The following is an 18,832-nucleotide window of genomic DNA, read 5'->3' as shown; positions in this document are numbered from 1 at the left end:
ATAGTATACACATTATTTTACGCAGCGAAACGTAAGTTGCTCCAATATGAGAATTGCAACCGATATAAACATACCAACTAACAATAAAATGAGAACTAAATACACTTGCTCCAAAACCACTGCTTCAGGTCCATTCTTCTTCTTGTTCTTGATATCCTTCAGCCAATAACTGTGTATTGCATCAATCAAACCGGTTTCGTGTAATCTCAGTAATCTGCACAATGGAAATGGTACAGTGATATTGAAAAAGTTTATTCATAGGACAGATTGCCCTATATAATTAATTAAATTCAGATCATTCAATCAATTACCCAAGGTCGATGCTCCGTTTGTTTTCGAAGTTCAACGAAATTCCGGACACTATATTTATATTCAGAGAGAGCATTATAGGCTGCAGATTACAAATGTGGTTCTGCTTAACTATTTTCTCTTCCTCGATTATTATTGCACCTACTAATTCTTTCGAGCAGACTCTGTCGAACAGTTCAGATATACTCTCCACGACAAGAATTCTTTTCCTAGATTTCTGATGTGGGTGTTTAGGCAAATAATCCCCCTGCCAATTTAAATGTAACACGTAAGACAATTTAGAATTAGATAAAATAATGTAAAGAAAAATATAACAAACATCTACAGATTTATTTCTCAATTTTCTACCCTGTGCATCTTTTTGTGAAATCGTAGTGACAGATGCGGCTAAATACGCGAAATAGAGCATACCTGGTATGACAAGTGGAACAAGGAACCATTCACCACGATAAGATCGTATTTTGATTCCCTCATCAATGATGGTATGTCTCTGAATGGCGTGACTGTGACCGTTTGTGACATATAACCGATTACAAGCGCATTGAACGAGATGTTGATTAGCAAAGTAAATATAATCACCGAATACTCCAGCACCCTGGAACTTTTAGTAATAGCATCTGAACCGCAACCTACAGATTTAAATAAAGAGCTAATGTTAAACGTGTACTTAATTTGCCGTGTTTCATTTAATATACAAATGAAATAGTTACTCGATTTAAGCACGGGCTCGATAGTTCGTTCTTACTTTGATTGCATATCGTGCTGAAATTGTAGAAGAAATAATCGAACACGTTTGCAGTCATGTTCTGCCGTTGCATTTCCATCTCGATTGCTCGGAATATGTAAGTGAATACACTTAGGAGTACGTAAGTTGCCAGAATTGCGAACCAAACATCTTCCGAGAAAAGTCTCAACATCCAGGTAGTAATATGTTGCGATGCTGGTTTAATGTAGATAACCAGCCTGAACAAATATTTAAAAAACATCGTAGAAATCGTGAAGGTACAACATTAGTTTGTCTAGAAATTCGTAGAAAAATGTCTGAAATGCCGAACATTTCGTGACTTCCAATCAATTTTAAGCATCTTTGCAATCAATATCACATTATCGATTGCATTTGTTAAGACCTACTATCCATAGGTCAATGTTTGTGAACTTAACAATTAAAATCTTAATAGATTGTTAAACGATTTTATGAACGCATCGAAAATCTTAATGTTTATAAGATAATCTTCGTATTTAAACATAGCTGTAGTAGTATAACTCGCCTAGTTTTTCTCAATGGAAGCGAATACTGAGCTACCAAATGTCTGTTGAAGGCTGCTTCCATTCTCGCTGCGACGTCTGTTTGGTTTAATTGAAGCATTCTTAATAAACCGGGACTAAACATAGTATCATTTTCCATCTCCCATCCTACACTCTTATCGTTCGTAAGGATCGGATTCAACCTAGGACAATAGATTACAGTTGATCACAATTGATATTATATTTATAATTGATAATTTGACGTTTGTATTTTCTTCGAGTGATATTACGTAAAATTTAAATATTCCGCTAAAATCGTCCATATGTCACCAATGTAGCCCTTGACGCTTTCGTTGCCTCTGCCAGTGATAATATTCGGTATCTAATAAGAAGATACTGCATGAATTATAGTTACTTCAATCATTGAGTCCCAACGCATAAACTAGCAAAATAACAGGAGATTGTTACATTGTAATAGGCCAATCTGACATTTTTCCCTTGTAAGTTGTATGTCTCACGACTGTCATTATCATAGTTGTACAAAAAGGCAAAATTTGGTCTGCTGGCAATCAGCTCGAATTCTTCCGTTTCCTTGTTCCACATCACATCGTGGATTGATCGAACAGGCGACAAAAGATTGTGAACGACTAGGAACAATAGCAGGTGTCCCATATCTTGGTTCTTCTTGTTTCTTCTGGTGGTTATAATAGCTGCTGTCGAACGCGAACTGACGTGAAAATATCATGCACGTTGTCTTAGTTCAATACTAGGGATCATCAAGATGATAAATGTCCTGATGTCGAAACGATAAATCCGGCCGTCAGGAATTCGCAAGACAGGAATTCATTATTGTTATAGCGTTTGCATTCCGTAGCGTAATCTTCTATCGTTAGCGAAACAAATTATGTATTTTCTAATACGCGTATATAAGATCGTATCCTGGATATCGCCATTTTATAGATTTAAGACTGTTTAATTAAATTGTTCAATGTCATTATTTGACGAAGAAATGAATTTCGTGTAGTGTCCATGTTAGATGGATATGGCAGAATGTAAAATAAAATTATACAACTCGGAACATTATTTATCTCGTGTTCATTTTCGTTAATATTCACTTCGAATACGTTTAATGCTGAACGTGATTTTATGTTCACGGTTTCATAAATTAGTGCAGCCGTATTTTTAAGAAAAAGCAGCTGCAATATTAGTATTCTGTCTTATCATTGTACATATTTCTATCACTGAACACTGTCCGGAATAGCTTTTATGTTCGATAATATCAATTCTGCAACGTTACGTGACTCCAATACACGAACAATGATAATAAAATCCCATTTTAGCGCGTTTGAACGTTTCATCAAACTCCCACGGACATAAAATAAATTCCTTCGTTAACATGGTGAGTGCTACGCCGATTTTGCTATAGTTTTCGCTTAGGCGAAAATATTGTGCTAAATGTTACAGCACAAATACAAAAACGGTCGGACGCCAGTTAGCGATGAAAACAACAAAGAAAGTTGTTACATACTGTAATATGTGCAAATCACAGCCACATCTTTGTTTAAGATGTTTTAGTAACCTTCCCCTATTTAACCCTTTACAATACCGGTCTCATGCACCGATGTCGACCTAACGAGAATTTCGCTGTCAGTCAGACATGCTTAGCAGGCACGTCATTATTTTTTAAAAGATATTCTACTAAATTTAAAACATTTAATGATTCCATATAGATTCCGTATAGAATTTTACCCTATTTATAGTTTTATTGTAAAGGAGTAAAACCAATTAAATTAATATTGATAAATTTATATTGATATTAAAAATCAATATCTCCTTAAAATATATAACCAATAAACTAAAAAGATGTCATTATATGACACAGTCCTTAGAATCCATATCGTCCAAACGAAAAGTCGATTGTCAGTCCCTAGGAGACTGACGTAGCACTCAACGTGTTAACAAAATAGTTAATTAATGTCGCGTTTTGGCATGAAATCGCAACATACATTTCTCAATATAAATTTCCTAAAAAAAAACAGAGCAAATTATACACCATTGTTTTATGAAACAACTTTCAACAAGTTCTGGCAATTTATTTGTTTCCTTTACCAATATAGCGGAAACACTCGTGATAAAACTTATTGTAATAAAAGTTCCTCTTTGCTTCTGAGGACGAAGTCCCTTTTATTTATTTTTCCTAGTTGTCGACTAACGCTATAAAAGCACAAATACGGAATAATAGTTCAACGTACTTTTGCAAATTCAGTGAGGTTTAAGGAAGCTGGTTTCTCCGTCATTTTGGTCTTTCCCACAGTTCCTTTAAATATTTCGTTCAATCAGTTCCTGATAAAAGCGAACATCTGTTTCGTAAAGAAATTTCAAATGTTATTAAAAATGAAAAGTGAGTGTAATGAGGGAGGAATGAAGAATGCAGAGACATGTACAAAAAACATGTATCGTTTATATCATAGTTGACTGTATGTATATGTATATGTATACAGGGTGGGGCAAATAAAGTGTTACAGTGCAATATCTCCATTATCATTAATGATACGCGAAAATGCATCAGAAACAAATTGTTTGGTTCGGAAGGGGACGTATTTTGGTGGAAATGTTTTTTTTTTCAAAGTCATATTTTTTGAGATTTCAAGGTCATCGATGTTTTTTTAAATGGAACTATATATTTCTTTTTCGATGACATTATTGTCGATTTTAAGACGAATCCAGCGACCTATAATTCAAGGTCATTCTAGTCGCGCAGAGAATGAAAATCGTTAAAAAATCGAAGAGTATCGCAATAATCACTTTCACAGGTTCCAATAGCCTTGCTGTGGTTTTGTTTACAAAACATGCCCGAAACGATGTTTGTTTCATCCTCGATGGATGAAAACTGTGCCACTTCAACATCCGTGGTCCGTTAATTGTTGGTGCGGCATTGTCGGTGATCACGTCATTGGCCCACACTTTTTTGAAGGTCGCTTGACTGGGCAAGTTTATGCCAACTTTTTGCAAAATGTGCTCCCTCAATTATTGGAAGACGTGCCCTTGCATGTTCGCATGAACATGTGGATGCAACAAGACGGAGCACCACCCCATAATGCCGTGTGTTCAAGACAAGTCATGAATGAGATTTTTGGTAAAAAATGGATAGGACGAGGCGGTCCTGTAGCTTGGCCACCTCATTCGCCAGATTTGACACCATTAGATTACTTCTTATGGGGTTTTGTGAAAGATAATGTTGTAGCAGCCGTAGAACTGCAACAAACTCTCGTGCCGTGCAACATTGTAGCATGTTACTATACGTGCGGTCGGAGACCCGGCGAGGGCATACGCACCGGAGGCACGAGGCGTCCGATCGGCGTTTCTTAACCAAGAGAGATCGGGCGCGAATCCGAGAAACGCGGGCGAAAAGCTCGGCCACTTGGTCGTCAGCTCGCGTCGAGTCCGGTCCTTACACGCGTTAATTAGAAAGAATAAAGTTTCGTTGTGAACACGCAGAGTGTGATAGAAGAGTGGTTATTGACCCCCTACCACCTCAGTGTAATGTCGGTACCACCTACCACACCTGACGACATGAAGGAGAGAATACGCCGAGCATGTACCAAAATTACACCACAAATGTTGGCTGAAGTGAGAAGATCTTTTCATCAACGACTCAATAAGTGTTTAGAAGTGGAGGGACATCATTTCGAGCATGTTCTGTAAACAAAACCATGCCAAGGTTAGTGGATCCTGTGAAAGTGATTATTGCGATACTCTTCGGTTTTTCAACGATTTTCATTCTCTGCGCGACTAGAATGACCTTGAATTATAGGTCGCTGGATTCGTCTTAAAATCGGCAATAATGTCATCGAAAAAGAAATATATAGTTCCATTTAAAAAAACATCGATGACCTTGAAATCTCAAAATATATGACCTTGAAAAAAAAATTTTCACCAAAATACGTCCCCCTCCGAACCAAACAATTTGTTTCTGAAGCATTTTCGCGTATCATTAATGATAATGGAGATATTGCACTGTAACACTTTATTTGCCCCACCCTGTATATATATGTATATATTTTTATATATATATCTTAAGTGTACTATATTCGTCGACGTAGTTGATATAAATTAACTTAACTCTAACCGGTGACGAACCTCCGACGCGGTCGCGGGAGTGTTTACAATACAATTAATAATACAATCACCATGTTGCAGGCTCGTCACCATAAAAAAGTCTCGCTCTAACTTAACCGGTACGTTATTCTAATGATCTCCACGTATCTAATTTACATCGATTTCAGGGGCGACGCGCGTTCGAAGCCCCCTTTCCTTACAGCCGATGAAACACTCCGCTGGTTCCTTTTAATAGAAAATTATAAAAAGTATAATACAGATTTCGTTCAAGCTCTCCAACAGACCTTCCACGGCCAATGACATCAATTCGATGATGCTGACAGCACGCATCCCCGGCTTAGAGACCTTTCCGCAACTTTGCGCTTGTATCATTGTTTTTCGAGGCTTGTATTCCGCGAGTTGCAACTATTTTTCCTTGGATCACACACAATCCCACGCTTCTCGTAACTGAAAAAATTTGCATTGCTACTTTCCGGGCGCAACAGAAATATAATTGGCCGTGTAAGGTCTGCTTCTCACTCTAGGCTTCCCTTAGAGCTGTAAATGAAGTTCGAACTACTTTGAATGTAAAGTTACTGTACAAATTCCGAAATACAGCAAATATAATCAACGGTTCAATTATTAGTCAAGGACTATTGAACAATTTCTAACCTTTGAGTTTGAAATAATGGACTGGTCCGTTTCATGGTAGCAACGGCTAAGACCACTCGGTCCAACTTCCTTTATTAGAACTGACAATGACTAATAATTTGTATAACTGTCAGAAGAATGAATGACAATTATTCAGAAATCGAGAGAGACATTTGATAAGCTTAAATCAGTATTTAAAAACGAAAAGTAATAAGCTAAATTAAATAAAATTTGTTGTTCGACAGTTCTTAGTAAGAACATTATTTGCAACAATTTGGAGTTCGATCAGTTAGTTTGCACTGAAGCAGTTCGAACATTTGAATTTCTACAGCACTACTCTCGCCATTTATTATTAGTTTACTCACGACACAGTTCTGTTCACGCTATCATCGAAGACAATCTTTATTATTCTTTCTTTTTCGTCCATATCCCCGTGATTTAACTTTCGGACCAGTCTTGAACAGCCTGCGCGCATTAACATCTCTTCCGGTCGCCATGTTCTACGCTCTGCGCGCGAACAACAAATGATGCGGCATATAATTTACATACTGATGTCGTTGACAACTTTATTTTTTTACTGAACGTCGTTGAATTTTCACGATCAGCGTTCGCTATCGCTCGCATACTCGCTGGATCTTCTAGAATGAAGATTTTCTATGAACATATAGATCTGCATCGCTATCTAACGCAAATAAACAACTGAAAATATTGTATCAGCGATTACGCAGTCATCAATAACAGTAATAGAACACGGGGTCTTGTTTCGTTCTTCTTGAAAATTTGCAAGTTTAGATTTTTAAATACTTCATCTACCGGCGTTTAAAAACAAGAGATTTGTCTTTCTTTACATAAAATATAAAACGCGCTGTCTTAATTAACATAATCCGTTCACATCTTTTTCAGTTGCTATTTAAAATAACATCATTTAGTTTGTTTAAATACACAGTGCTGTCTATAAAATATATGTTAAAAAGACGGCCGGTAGATGAAGTTTTAAAATAGAAAAAATACATACGATGTTGGCAGTAAAAAATTGTTAAGTTCGGTTAAATTATATAATTAAGCAGTTACAAACTTTACGATTGTATTATTTGGATTCATTTAAGTGAACGAGACTATCGTACATTTTTGTTTACACCGAAATTAATCAAAAAACAGTCTATGCACGTCCGCCATGCAATAATTGTTTAACAGACGCTAAAGAGATCACATTTTAAATCGTCCCTTCCACAGAGAACAACCTACCACTACACATACAGAAGATAATTTATTATTGTGCCATTTTTAAAGGGGAAAGGATTAGTTCCGCAAATCGTTTAAAGTTTAATTTCTAAAATACTTATTCTCAGTCTGGTAAGCACACCATATTACAAGTGCAACTGTTATTACAGGTATATTATATCTTAGCAACAATATCTCAGTAAAAAATTCACGATTTACTGGTTTGCAAAAATATCAGTAAAAATTACCATAAAAAATTCTCGGTTTGTTTGATTTACAATTTTGTTCCTTCGGTAGGAGTGGCACCCAATATTGTTACTCTAGTATAATATAGATGAAATATTAGTTGGGCCTATACTTACACAAAATTAACATATCAGTGAATTCTGTTAAGTATGTTTAAATAGATATCAACAGGATGCCTAATACTTTCAAATACAATTCAAGAAATGATACAGAGAAACATTAATGGTATTCTACAGCCTATACTGTATATGTATATTTATTTATAATCAGTGATGGGATTCAAAATTAAAAATTTTTGTCTAAATATCTCTGAAAGTTAACGTTAGCATTTTCGGTAAACGTATAATATAAAATGTATAAATAAGAAAAGACTAGTACGTCAATAAAAATATGTAAAAGCGTAATACGTTAAGTTTTGAAGAATATATTTCCTTTTTAAATTAAATAAAAGATATGTTTCTCTCGGTTTTTAATTGTTTCGAGTACCACCACTGCTTATAATGTGTATGCAAACACGTATGTATAAAACGTTAAAGTTGCACCACCAAAAATGTTATTGCCAGTATAAAATGTCACATATATTCCAATAGAAATAAATATAAATGCAGAAATATGGCAGTGATTAGGTATTGACGGTCGTGTATACCTAATTGCTTTAACGAACGTTGCCCGAAGCTTTAAAGATTCAATTGTACCTAGAAACGGACCATATAGATACCTTGTACAGCGATTACGGTATATATATAGAAACATAAAAATTCGTCGTGATCATAAGGATCATAGATTATCGTTCTCATTTGGATACCCTGGTCTCGGTCGTCACCTTGCTGGGATCTGGTAACCTGACGACTAATTGTGCACCGTTCTGCATAGGTCTGGTACCATTTAACGTATTCGTTTTGACCACTTGTTGCGTCGTCGGCGGCAGAACCTTTTTAGCTCCACTCAGTTTCGGCGAACAGCACTGTTTATCGTCGTACTCGTTCAAGTTAATGTTCGTTTGATTAGGATAATTCGGCGTTTTCATCGGCGTACTGTGCTCACTGAAAACGCAATTCGGTCTCTGCTCGATGGAGTTCGAGTTCTGGAAGCTCGGTGGTAACATTTTCAGCCCGTTAGTGTGTTCGCTCATGTTGCAGAACGGTTGCTCAATATTCCCCTTGAAGTTACTCATGTCTTTCTGGTCGCATTTGTATATGGGAGCCGATAGTTGCGTAGAATTGGTCTTGTTCGTACTCTTGTGGCTACTTCCGGAATAACTTGTGATGGATTCGTTACAGAAATCACTCAGATAAGTCTGATTTATATACCAATTGTGTAGCCGATGATGTATCTCTGGAAACTGTGGTCTACGATTCGCAACCTCATGCCAGCATTCTATCATTAGACTGTAAATCATGGTGGGACAATCTTCGGGACAAGGTAGTAACTGTCGTGAACGTATCATGTCTATTACTTCTTGATTGTTATAACCATAATACGGCTGTAAAATGAGTAGTAACATGTTAATCTCCCTATGTATAAAGTACATAAAGATAAACCTTTATCTTTTCACAGCCATAAATATCTTACCTGTAAACCGTAACTGTAAATTTCCCATAGTACAACACCGAAGCTCCAAACATCAGACTCTGTAGTAAATTTCCCATAAACAATTGACTCTGGAGGCATCCATCGAACAGGTAACAAACTCTTAGACTGAACTCTATAATAGTCGCTACTATATATGTCACGTGATAATCCAAAGTCAGAAATTTTAACAGTTAAGTTATCCCCGACTAAACAATTCCTCGCAGCTAAGTCTCGATGAACATAATGATGGCTTGCTAAGTATTCCATACCTGAAGCAACATTTTCTCGAATAAATTATACTGATATAAAGATTGAAGAAAAAAATGTATGAATCTGTATACTAACCAGACGCAATTTGTAGAGCGATGTGCAAGAATTCTGGTTGTTCTAAGATTTTGCCGCTTCCGTTGTTCAACGGAACGTCTGATCTTGGCGAATGACAAATCAAAAACTCGTGTAGATCTCCTTGGGTCATGTATTCGAACAGCATACACATTGGCTCCCCTTTCAATATCACTCCAAGCAAGCAAATAATGTTCGGATGTCTAAGGTCCGTCATTAAATCAACTTCTCGTTTGAAGTCGTTTTGTGTTTTTGGACTTGCGTTTTCTTTCAATGTTTTCACCGCTACGTAAATCGGTGGTTCACATTTATTACCCGTTTGTAGTTCTCCTTTGTATACTTTGCCTGGAAAATAATAAAATAATGAACGTAACTTTAAAAAATTGTAAAAGTTACGAAATCTTACCGAATGCTCCTTCACCGAGTTCTTGTAACAGTACAACGTTGTTGGTGGTAAATTGTGGCACTCTATTATTGGATGTTCTACTGCTACCACTGCTTAATGTTCCAGTTCCTGGAGTTGTGTTACCTGGGCCGGCTAAAAGTGAACTCATTTCCATAGGTTGTGTCGTACTACGTCTCCCATCGTAAATGTTCTTGTCACATTGTATACCTGTTAACATCTGTTAAGCAAAGAACGCGATATTATTCTCTATATTTCGTGTATCGATTCAGTCTTTTTACTTGCGAAATTATCTGAAATCTTACTTTGTTAGATGGCAAATGATTCATCTGCCTTGTAGACTTTCTGCTTCTATAGCAGCAGCAATAACATACCAATATTACAACAAGTCCTCCTGTTAGTACAAAACCAACGACTGCATAGATCCATAAGTTTTCAACTGCAAAGAAATTAGTGATTTTATTATTTTGCGTTAAACGCTGTTTCATTTGCCAATTATTAACATTTACCACATTTAGGTATATCACAAAATTCCTTCTGCATTGTATGATTGACGTCAACGTAACACCACGGTTGAGATACTGTTTCATCTGGATTACGGCAATACGAATGTTTACCAGCTAATTCAGGGTAATCAGAGATTGGGAGATTGAAATGAGCCAACCATTGCAAGCACGGTCTTCCACTAATGCTTGTTTTTACTATACCTCGATAAGTTTTACCGTTTCCCCAATAACAATAATCGTCTGTAACATAAGAGAATTGGATTAAGTTAACAGAACATAGTCAGGGTACCTGTATATTATTACAATATGTTTTTGCTACTTACTCTCTTGCACATTGTTCTCTGTAGAAATACCGAGACTTAAACATTCGCGAGCCTCGGGGGTGTTTTCCATTGGCAAATCAGAACAGTTAATCAAAGGCACTTGATGTCCAATCAGTGGATGTCTCTTAGCAATTGCATACTCCTTTCTGCATAGATCATTCTCTAACACTTCGCACTCTTGTCGACAAATCCTCCGTAATTTACGGTTGATGTCGTTTCGACCAGAGAACAGTGTCTCACCGTAACTTTGGCTGAGCAGTTTCTTCGTGGAAGGTTTCCCGTCAATGAACGGATTAAATTCAGAACCAGGACCCAAAGTGGGACTGCGCTTTCTGGGAATACTATGCGCTCTCGTAATATCACCTATGTCATCTCCATCACCCGTGTCTTTCGATAGATCATCTTGATTGTTACTTAAACTATGAAACATTCTCTTAGCATCCTTGAGCTTCAGAATACTGGCAGGATCTCGGCATATCGGAAATGCAGAGTAACATAAAGACGGTTTTGCATAGCCTTCGCAATTCGATGAGACTTCACTGTAATATGAACGTTTACCATGTTATATTTGATTTAAACATTTTTTCGGAACATTTTATAGTTTTAACTTAAAACTAAAATAGTTTCAACTTACTTTGAGTATTCTATAACACCGAAAGCTCTCATTAATTTATCATCAAGTAATTTTTGTGTCATTGGATATGGAATATAAACTGATTCCTTTGCTAGAAATTGTGCACATGTTTTGCCAACATATACCTAAAACAATAAAATAATTTTTTAGTACACAATTTAAAAATCATGTTAATACATTTAATTTGATTATACGTTAGGTTCATGTTTATTTACACACCTCGCATCTTCCTTCATGATTGTCAATTCTTCCAGGAGATAAGTGCATATTGACGTTTGTAAGGCCGCCGATTGCATGCATGTCTGTGGTACTAGACTGAGAGCTAGTTGGTTGTGGACTTGGTGATAATATGCTAAATGGATTTGTTGACGCCAGGTGAGAGATGTGCGGCGTTGACATTCCAGATCCTGAGAGGTCTAACCCGTCCCCAGGTCTAATGCTGTCAACACCAGGAAATAATTTTCATTCATTATATTTGTTTAGAATCGTACGAATTTAATTAGGTTAAGTATGCAACTGAATCGCTCGAATTCTTTACGTAATAATGTATATTCTTCGTTACGCATCTCTATTTTGATATACCTAATGTATGTAGAATAATGTTGGAAACACAACACACCGTTTCGTTAATATTTTATGTGATGATTTTAACAAAAATAGATCATTGTTTTTTTCAAAACATAACCTACACCCTATAGAATCGTGTAGAAGTAGAAGAAATCGATATGTTTTAAAGTTGGAATAGGAAAAAATAAACATTTTCAAGCCGTCCTTTCATTTCTTTGTTGTTCCATACAATTTTGTAAATTTGTTATTACACAAAACACGATAACATTTCATAACCTCGCTGTGCTTATAACAATGAATTATCACCTTGTTTCTGTAATATTAGTAACATTTTTGACACTATTTGTGCCACGTACAAAAATACATGTATTTTGCAACAATACTAGGTACAAAAGTAGCTTCATTATTATAAATAATCTATTAAAACATTTAATTTTAACAGAAAGCCCGTGTCATTTGACACCACACCCGGCGTCCATTTGTAAACTGACGCTCATCGCGGCTGCAATTTTTGGCGGCGAAATCAGGAATTAAACAATTACATTTATATTTTGTTATTTCAATTTGTTTACCTCAGTCTTTCAATTCTTCAACTTTGCATTATGTGCAATCGTGTCGAATTAAAGAATTCTGATCTTTTATGTACTGAAAAAGATTTTTAGTAACTTGATAAACTTTACGCTCTAAAACTACAGATCCCGACAAAGTGGCGGGTGCCAAATTTAATAATTTCTGTTTATTGAGATTGCGCGGATACATTTATGAATAATTAATGAGTATTGAGGATTTAATAGTTTGATAAGAATTCTATACACTATTTTCTTTTCAGAGAACATGTTTTGTTATGCATCCTATATTGTTCTGAAGCGAATTCGTCAAAACCGATCTAAAAGGTAGTTTTAAAAGGTAAGCATTAAAGAGTTGACAGAAAATTATACAAAATTTGTAAACTGATAAGAAATATTAACTAATGATGCCTATTATGAATTTTTATATTCACCTGTCGAGAAAATCGCTACCACCAGACATGTCCGGAGAGAATCTATCATCGTTGGATGTTTGGCCAATGGGAACTGTAAAAAAATAAATTGTTATTAATGAAACAGGTAAGATAAACAGAGGAAATATTACAAGATTACATATAATGATTTAGTAAGTAATTTCAACATAATGTTGTCATTGTATCAATTATGCATGTATTATTTATTATGATAATAATTTGAAGAGGGTATAGAAACGTTCGCGAGACTTTTCTGTATGTATGTCATATAAAATAAATTATTTATTATTGAAAAAAAAACAACAAAGATGTATAATTCTTACTGTTTTTGTCATTAGAAACAATGTATAATTCGGCAAGAATCATCTGTTCCTTAAAATATAAAGATAGCGCCACCACACGTAGTGGCAAAATGTTGAAACTGGTAGCAAAATTACCGACAGTCGTTTTTGGCTAACAGTTTCAGCGTTTTGACGCTGCATGAAATGGCGCTATTTTTATATTTTAAGGAGAAAATGAAATTTATTTAGGAACTTACGGAGAAAACCGGAAGTAATCATCTGTTTTCGATATTTATAATAATAAATGAATTTTCTTCTGCATCGTATAGATGTAGAGAGTCCTCTGAACAGTTCTACTAAATCCTAAAACGTAACTTAAGTAAAATTAAATAAAAATTGAGTAAAAAGGTGAAATTAATCCTTCTAGAGCTTTTATCCTCCTCTTTACAAGTGAAATTCACACCCTCTTCTTTAAACGAGATTCATCCTTTTGCAAATTTAGTCCATTTATTCGCAATTATATATTAGAAGTACTATTTTATAAATAAATATATAAATTCGTATCTTAAACACCGAATAAAAAAGACGACCAATTACAAAATTACAAAACGTGCAGGAAGTTTAAACTCGACTTGCAATACGGTGAACACGTTGGCGAAAAAATTGACTCAGACTTGAAAAACTTGTAAAAACAGAACAATATCAGTTGTTGGCAGAAAAATGCCCCTCAACAGATTTGCCAAGAAATCTTGGTCGACCTTCGGCTGACCTTGATCGTCCTGGGAAACTTTTATCTGGGTGAAAACTTGGTCCATTCCGGTATCAGTTTAACACGGTTCCCGGAGCCCATAGAGAGCGACCGGTACCCGACCCCATAATCTTTCACATCCCCCCAAGTTTGCCGTAACTATTTGCAACGCGGGCTCTCCCTTTACCGAGCCTCAGCCGCGGCTCCTCCATCGTCTAGGAGCCCATCTCGTCCCCGAGTAATCGTTCTTTTATCGCATCTCGGGGCCGTTGTTTTCCCACGAACCGCCTTTTTCCGAGGCAACCCTTCTTTCTCGCGAGTTTACATATCATTTACAGAGCGGCGGTCTCTCGGTCACAAAACCCGGTGCTTTTGTTCGGAGGCACGGGGAGCCGGTCCGATAAAATTTGATAGGCGAACACCTGAAATCTTTTCCCGTTCTGGAATCCAGGGTGTTTCCTTGTCGGCGTCGGAGGATTCTCCTTTGCACGCCCGGCACGTCCCGTCGTCCTTTTCAAAATCCCGGGGCTCGCGCACCCGGCCGCATTCGCAGGCTACGGTTTATTTTCTCCTTGTGCCCCTTCCCGTGTCCGCTTTTGTGCCGGTATAATTCTAAAAGAGCCGGGACACGATGAAAGAGCCGCGCACCGTTCGCGAAAAATCCCCCTCGAACTTCTCCGAGTCTCGTCGACGAGCGGCCCCGCACCTTTGATAATATTTCCGGCGTTTTGCGCGGACCCATCCGAAAATTCACGGCCATTCGCGCAGCGTTTCGATACTGTCTTTGTTAACCCTTTGACAGCGAGTACTCCGTCGCACAGTGGTCTGCGAGCGAGCTCGCCGAAACCAAAATTAGTTTAACGTAGTTTCGAGGTTAGCGGCGTAGCGTGTAGTACTCGTGGTAGTATTAGCTGGGCCACTGTTAAATTAAAAATATATATATTATTTTGATTTTTGGCCATTTTCTTCAGATGCGTTAACAAACTATATCTATACGAGTGTTTTATACATACAGTCTTTTCGATTTTTCATTGAACGGAAGGAACGCGTTGAAAAACGAACGCCGCCAATTTCCGGTACCGAAATCAGGAATCGAATCGCGCATTATGGCGGCGGGCTGGATTTCTCATTTTCCAAATCACTGATTTTTGCTATTAGCAGCTCCCTTTACGTCTTGGTGCCTAGGCGTTCCCATTACGGTAACACGAAGACACGCCCGAAAAACAGACGCGGATAGAACGTGGCTCGTCGCGGCGGCGCCTCCAATTTCACGAGTTTCCCGTCGAACTTTTCCGGGCAACTCGTGATTACATCAAGTTCCGTTGGAAATTTCGCGGTGATTGCCGCCGCGACAACATCAAACGGCACCGGGATGATCTTTGAGGAAAAGTAATTTCACCCGGTAATCGGCCGGGTTTATTATAGGTGAATTGGTCTTTAGGGAGCCCGCCCCTGTGTTTGTCCTGTATTCGCTGGATGCGGGGGTGCAAAGTAAATAATATCGGAAATCTGAATCCACCCTCCTGTCTCCGAGGGGACCTGTTCCCGAAGACACCGGCCTTGGACGAGATCTCCCGACAGATCTTTGTCCACGATTCTTGGGAAACAATTCGGAACTTATGGCGTGCTATGTTCCGTGCTATGGAAGTGACGCAAGCAGATTTAGCAAATAGAGACGGCCCTTGTCGTGCAAAACTTAGACAAAACTTAAAAAGAAGATAAGACGGATCTGTTTTTAGTGTTAAAAGGCTGTCACGTTTTTAATGTGTATTTTTGGAGTCTATGGAATTATGATAAACATGGTGAAGTCGAATTTAAAATTGGAAAGGTTTAACGATATTGCTACGTTATCTTTCATTTATTGTTAACAATTATACTTAAAATACTTTCATTTTCAGAATTTAGCTTTGATCAAATGTGGCTCAGCACCGTCTTACGACTGTCTGCTTTCTGATTGTTAAAAACAGAAACGCGTAGGAGTAGTGGAGCTTGTTACTATAAAGTAAGCGATTGCTGTGTCTTTATTTCATATTAAATTTATATTAATTATATTAAATTTTGTCATTTTTTAATCTAATTTATATTCCTTAGAATTGACTTTCATTATCGACAGTCATTATTTTACACTTGTTATAATGACACGTGGAAGTCGATTTGGACTATTTGTAATGAAAAATTCAACATTATTGAACAACATAAGCGTCAGCACGAAATCGAATATAAACATTGTTCTAAAACAAATCGTTCTGTTTCAGTAACCGCCCCATAATGCTCTAATTACGTACAGTCAACCTCGAAACAGCAGCTGCGATTCTGCGTAAAGCATAGACCGCCGAAATTGATGTAGTCATTCATCGTGCAACAATTTCTCCGTTTAATTAATCATAAAGCTACTGTGCGGCGCAACGATTAAAATGCAGCTGGAGCAAACGCGACTTCGACCAACCCCTTGCGCACTTCAACAAATCTTAAGTTGAAACAAACGAATTGAATTTAGATATGTACATGTTTCATATACGTATAAATTATTTCGAATTTTATATACATATATTAAATTGCAGTAGCTTTTGTGCTAACAGACGGAACTTCTATCTCGCAAATTTATTAGCGATGTATTTTCGATCACGTTAAACGCTGGGAATTGGTTTATTAAAGCGTTTCGAGGGGTCTATTCACTGGAAATTCTGCTCATTGTGTACCATGCTCCGCGTAATGCCATTCCTAACCACTGCCATCTTTTCATCGTGAAAATATTTGCTTTCTGTGCGACTCTGAAACGTGATAAATTGAACTGAACAGATGTACTATATCTATAGTTTATATACACGTACGTATATATGTATATTTATTTAGGAAGGAACATATTAATACTACATACATTGTTTTATATATGTTATTTATACGTATATCTAACTAATAGACATAATGTGATAATAATAACATAAAAAAATAGAACGTGTAAAATATATAAAATGATAATAATGATCATAAAAATGATTATAGTATAATAGTGATGAATATATAAAATATTCATAGAACGATACAATAGTATTATTATATACAAAAATATTTACTATTGTATAATATTACGATACCGTGCGAGAGAAAGGGTTTACAATCCCCGGAGAGGATTTTTACGGGGATTCGAGCGATGTGCCGCCGGCCCGTAACGCAATTCCGCATCGATCCTGTTTTGATTTCAATTATGTTTCATTAAATCGGGCCGCGTCGTATGATTTCCGGGCACGAATTCGATACGAGACACCGATCCAAGCTTCCGAACGGGGCCGCTGCATCGATTTACCGCGACGCCGATAATAGACGGAACACGCGCGGTGCCGGGACTCTCGCCACCGTCCGTCCATTTTCATCGAAATAGAAAAAACTCGCTGTATGGAAAAAAAAAAAAGAACGTAATCGGGGAACTTCAAATGGTGTGATGGCCGGCCCGATGAAAGCGACCGCCGACAACACGCCGCGGATTTCTGGGGGATTTTTTTGCTCAAGCAATTATTTACAATAGAATGTCTGACGAACGTTTATCTCCGCTTCTCCCGTTTCATTTTCTATGCGGCGAATTGTACGCGTGCACGGGCCTCCCCTTTCATGGCTGCCGCGTGCATTAGAATGTGTGTTTGTTCTTTGGTAACTAGACGGCGGTTTTTATTTATTTATGCCAGCGAAGACGTCGGACGCGTTTTCAATTCATCGAAATTATTCAACGCGGGGAATTCGTTTTCGTTTGTCATCTGTTTCTTGGAATTAGTGCAGAATATTTCTGTTAGTTCAGAGTATTATATAATAAAGACAATCGAGACAGTCGGGGCAATAAGGTCAGTAAGAACAATAAGGATAACAAATATAACAAAGACAATAAAGACAATAGCAACAACAGAAACAATAAAAGCAATAAAAACAATACTTTCACTCGGCCAAATTGCAAAGGAAGTACGCTATGGTACCATGTAATCAAGAGAACCACGAAATAAGACGTGTTCAAGGAGAAAAAGTGCTAAGATATCCACGCTGCTCGTATTCTTCCCCAGCGTTTTTGACAAATTCCCACGCGCGCACTCCGACAAGGACGCGGCAAATAATCTTTATCGTTGGCAAAAGGATGGGAACACGCGAACACGTAGACACCGAAGTCGATCGTCCACTGTTACGGAGATGCAGCAGCGGTTACGTGTCCGACCCACGTATTATGTATCTCGGACAGGAAGTGGAAAAGATAAGGGAACTGGTGGTCATTAATAAACCCACCCCCGCACACCGGACTCGCATCTCGGACCTCGGCCTTCGCGCAACTTCGTACCACAGTTCCATTCGCTTTGCTGTTTATTCAGAAATAATTTCTCGCCTCGGCGAACATGCGGTATCGGGTTCATTGTTCCAACAATAGCCGCACTTTGCGCGTACTTTTCCAGATCTCTCTCCGCGTTCCTCTTGTTCCGGGGGGGGGGGGGGGGTTGGTCTCGTTAGTACCGGGCCGGAGTTTTGTCTGTAAACAATGCGTGGAAACAACGAAGCGGGTCGAATTTTTACCGTCTTTCACCGCGGGACGCAAGGTTTTGTTCGATCTCCGCGAAATTTTCACCGTTTCAAGATCGCTCTGCAACTTGTGCAAAGTGCGAATCCAATTAAAATGCAACGGGAACGAAATCCTACAGGGTGGCGCACAATTCG

The 18,832-nt window shown here is 37.6% G+C and overlaps 3 protein-coding genes across 3 annotated transcripts in view; all 3 read right to left on the bottom strand.

The window, feature by feature from the left end:
* Position 1: 1 nt before the first annotated feature.
* Positions 2-1,226, bottom strand: LOC144470186 (uncharacterized). The gene is made up of 4 exons (XM_078181084.1): positions 1,055-1,226; positions 721-938; positions 312-556; positions 2-214 (listed from the first exon to the last, which is right to left on the bottom strand). Exons 1-4 carry the CDS (start codon positions 1,224-1,226, stop codon positions 13-15), a joined length of 837 nt encoding a protein of 278 aa, XP_078037210.1. The 3' UTR covers positions 2-12.
* Positions 1,227-1,528: 302 nt separating this feature from the next.
* Positions 1,529-2,422, bottom strand: LOC144470039 (uncharacterized). The gene is made up of 3 exons (XM_078180818.1): positions 2,023-2,422; positions 1,845-1,936; positions 1,529-1,757 (listed from the first exon to the last, which is right to left on the bottom strand). Exons 1-3 carry the CDS (start codon positions 2,224-2,226, stop codon positions 1,529-1,531), a joined length of 525 nt encoding a protein of 174 aa, XP_078036944.1. The 5' UTR covers positions 2,227-2,422.
* Positions 2,423-4,988: 2,566 nt separating this feature from the next.
* Ror (tyrosine-protein kinase transmembrane receptor Ror) overlaps positions 4,989-18,832 on the bottom strand; it is a 359,630-nt gene continuing 345,786 nt past the window's right edge. Inside the window, exons 5-14 of the mRNA XM_078181083.1 lie at positions 13,118-13,190; positions 11,770-11,989; positions 11,551-11,675; positions 10,917-11,455; positions 10,597-10,833; positions 10,393-10,526; positions 10,091-10,307; positions 9,688-10,029; positions 9,343-9,611; positions 4,989-9,253 (exon numbers count right to left, since the gene is read on the bottom strand). Of these exons, the coding sequence (XP_078037209.1) occupies positions 8,564-9,253; positions 9,343-9,611; positions 9,688-10,029; positions 10,091-10,307; positions 10,393-10,526; positions 10,597-10,833; positions 10,917-11,455; positions 11,551-11,675; positions 11,770-11,989; positions 13,118-13,190 (2,846 nt within the window). The 3' untranslated portion in view covers positions 4,989-8,563. The remainder of the gene's footprint in view (positions 9,254-9,342; positions 9,612-9,687; positions 10,030-10,090; positions 10,308-10,392; positions 10,527-10,596; positions 10,834-10,916; positions 11,456-11,550; positions 11,676-11,769; positions 11,990-13,117; positions 13,191-18,832) is intronic.

Source organism: Augochlora pura, chromosome 5 (genome assembly GCF_028453695.1).
Source record: "Augochlora pura isolate Apur16 chromosome 5, APUR_v2.2.1, whole genome shotgun sequence".
NCBI lineage: Eukaryota > Metazoa > Arthropoda > Insecta > Hymenoptera > Halictidae > Augochlora > Augochlora pura.
The sequence above is the reverse complement of the archived record's forward strand: the minus strand, read 5'-3'. Positions and strand labels throughout refer to the sequence as shown.

What these genes read in the sequence shown, in the direction of transcription:
- LOC144470186 (XM_078181084.1), bottom strand. Translation starts at nt 1,226, where the DNA reads ATGTTGAGACTTTTCTCGGAAGATGTTTGGTTCGCAATTCTGGCAACT. An exon ending in CAGCACGATATGCAATCAAA is followed by an intron (nt 939 to 1,054) that starts GTAAGAACGAAC and finishes TTAAATCTGTAG; the next exon opens with GTTGCGGTTCAGATGCTATT. An exon ending in TGTTCCACTTGTCATACCAG is followed by an intron (nt 557 to 720) that starts GTATGCTCTATT and finishes TTAAATTGGCAG; the next exon opens with GGGGATTATTTGCCTAAACA.
- LOC144470039 (XM_078180818.1), bottom strand. Translation starts at nt 2,226, where the DNA reads ATGGGACACCTGCTATTGTTCCTAGTCGTTCACAATCTTTTGTCGCCT. An exon ending in TCAGATTGGCCTATTACAAT is followed by an intron (nt 1,937 to 2,022) that starts GTAACAATCTCC and finishes TCTTCTTATTAG; the next exon opens with ATACCGAATATTATCACTGG. An exon ending in GCGGAATATTTAAATTTTAC is followed by an intron (nt 1,758 to 1,844) that starts GTAATATCACTC and finishes CTATTGTCCTAG; the next exon opens with GTTGAATCCGATCCTTACGA.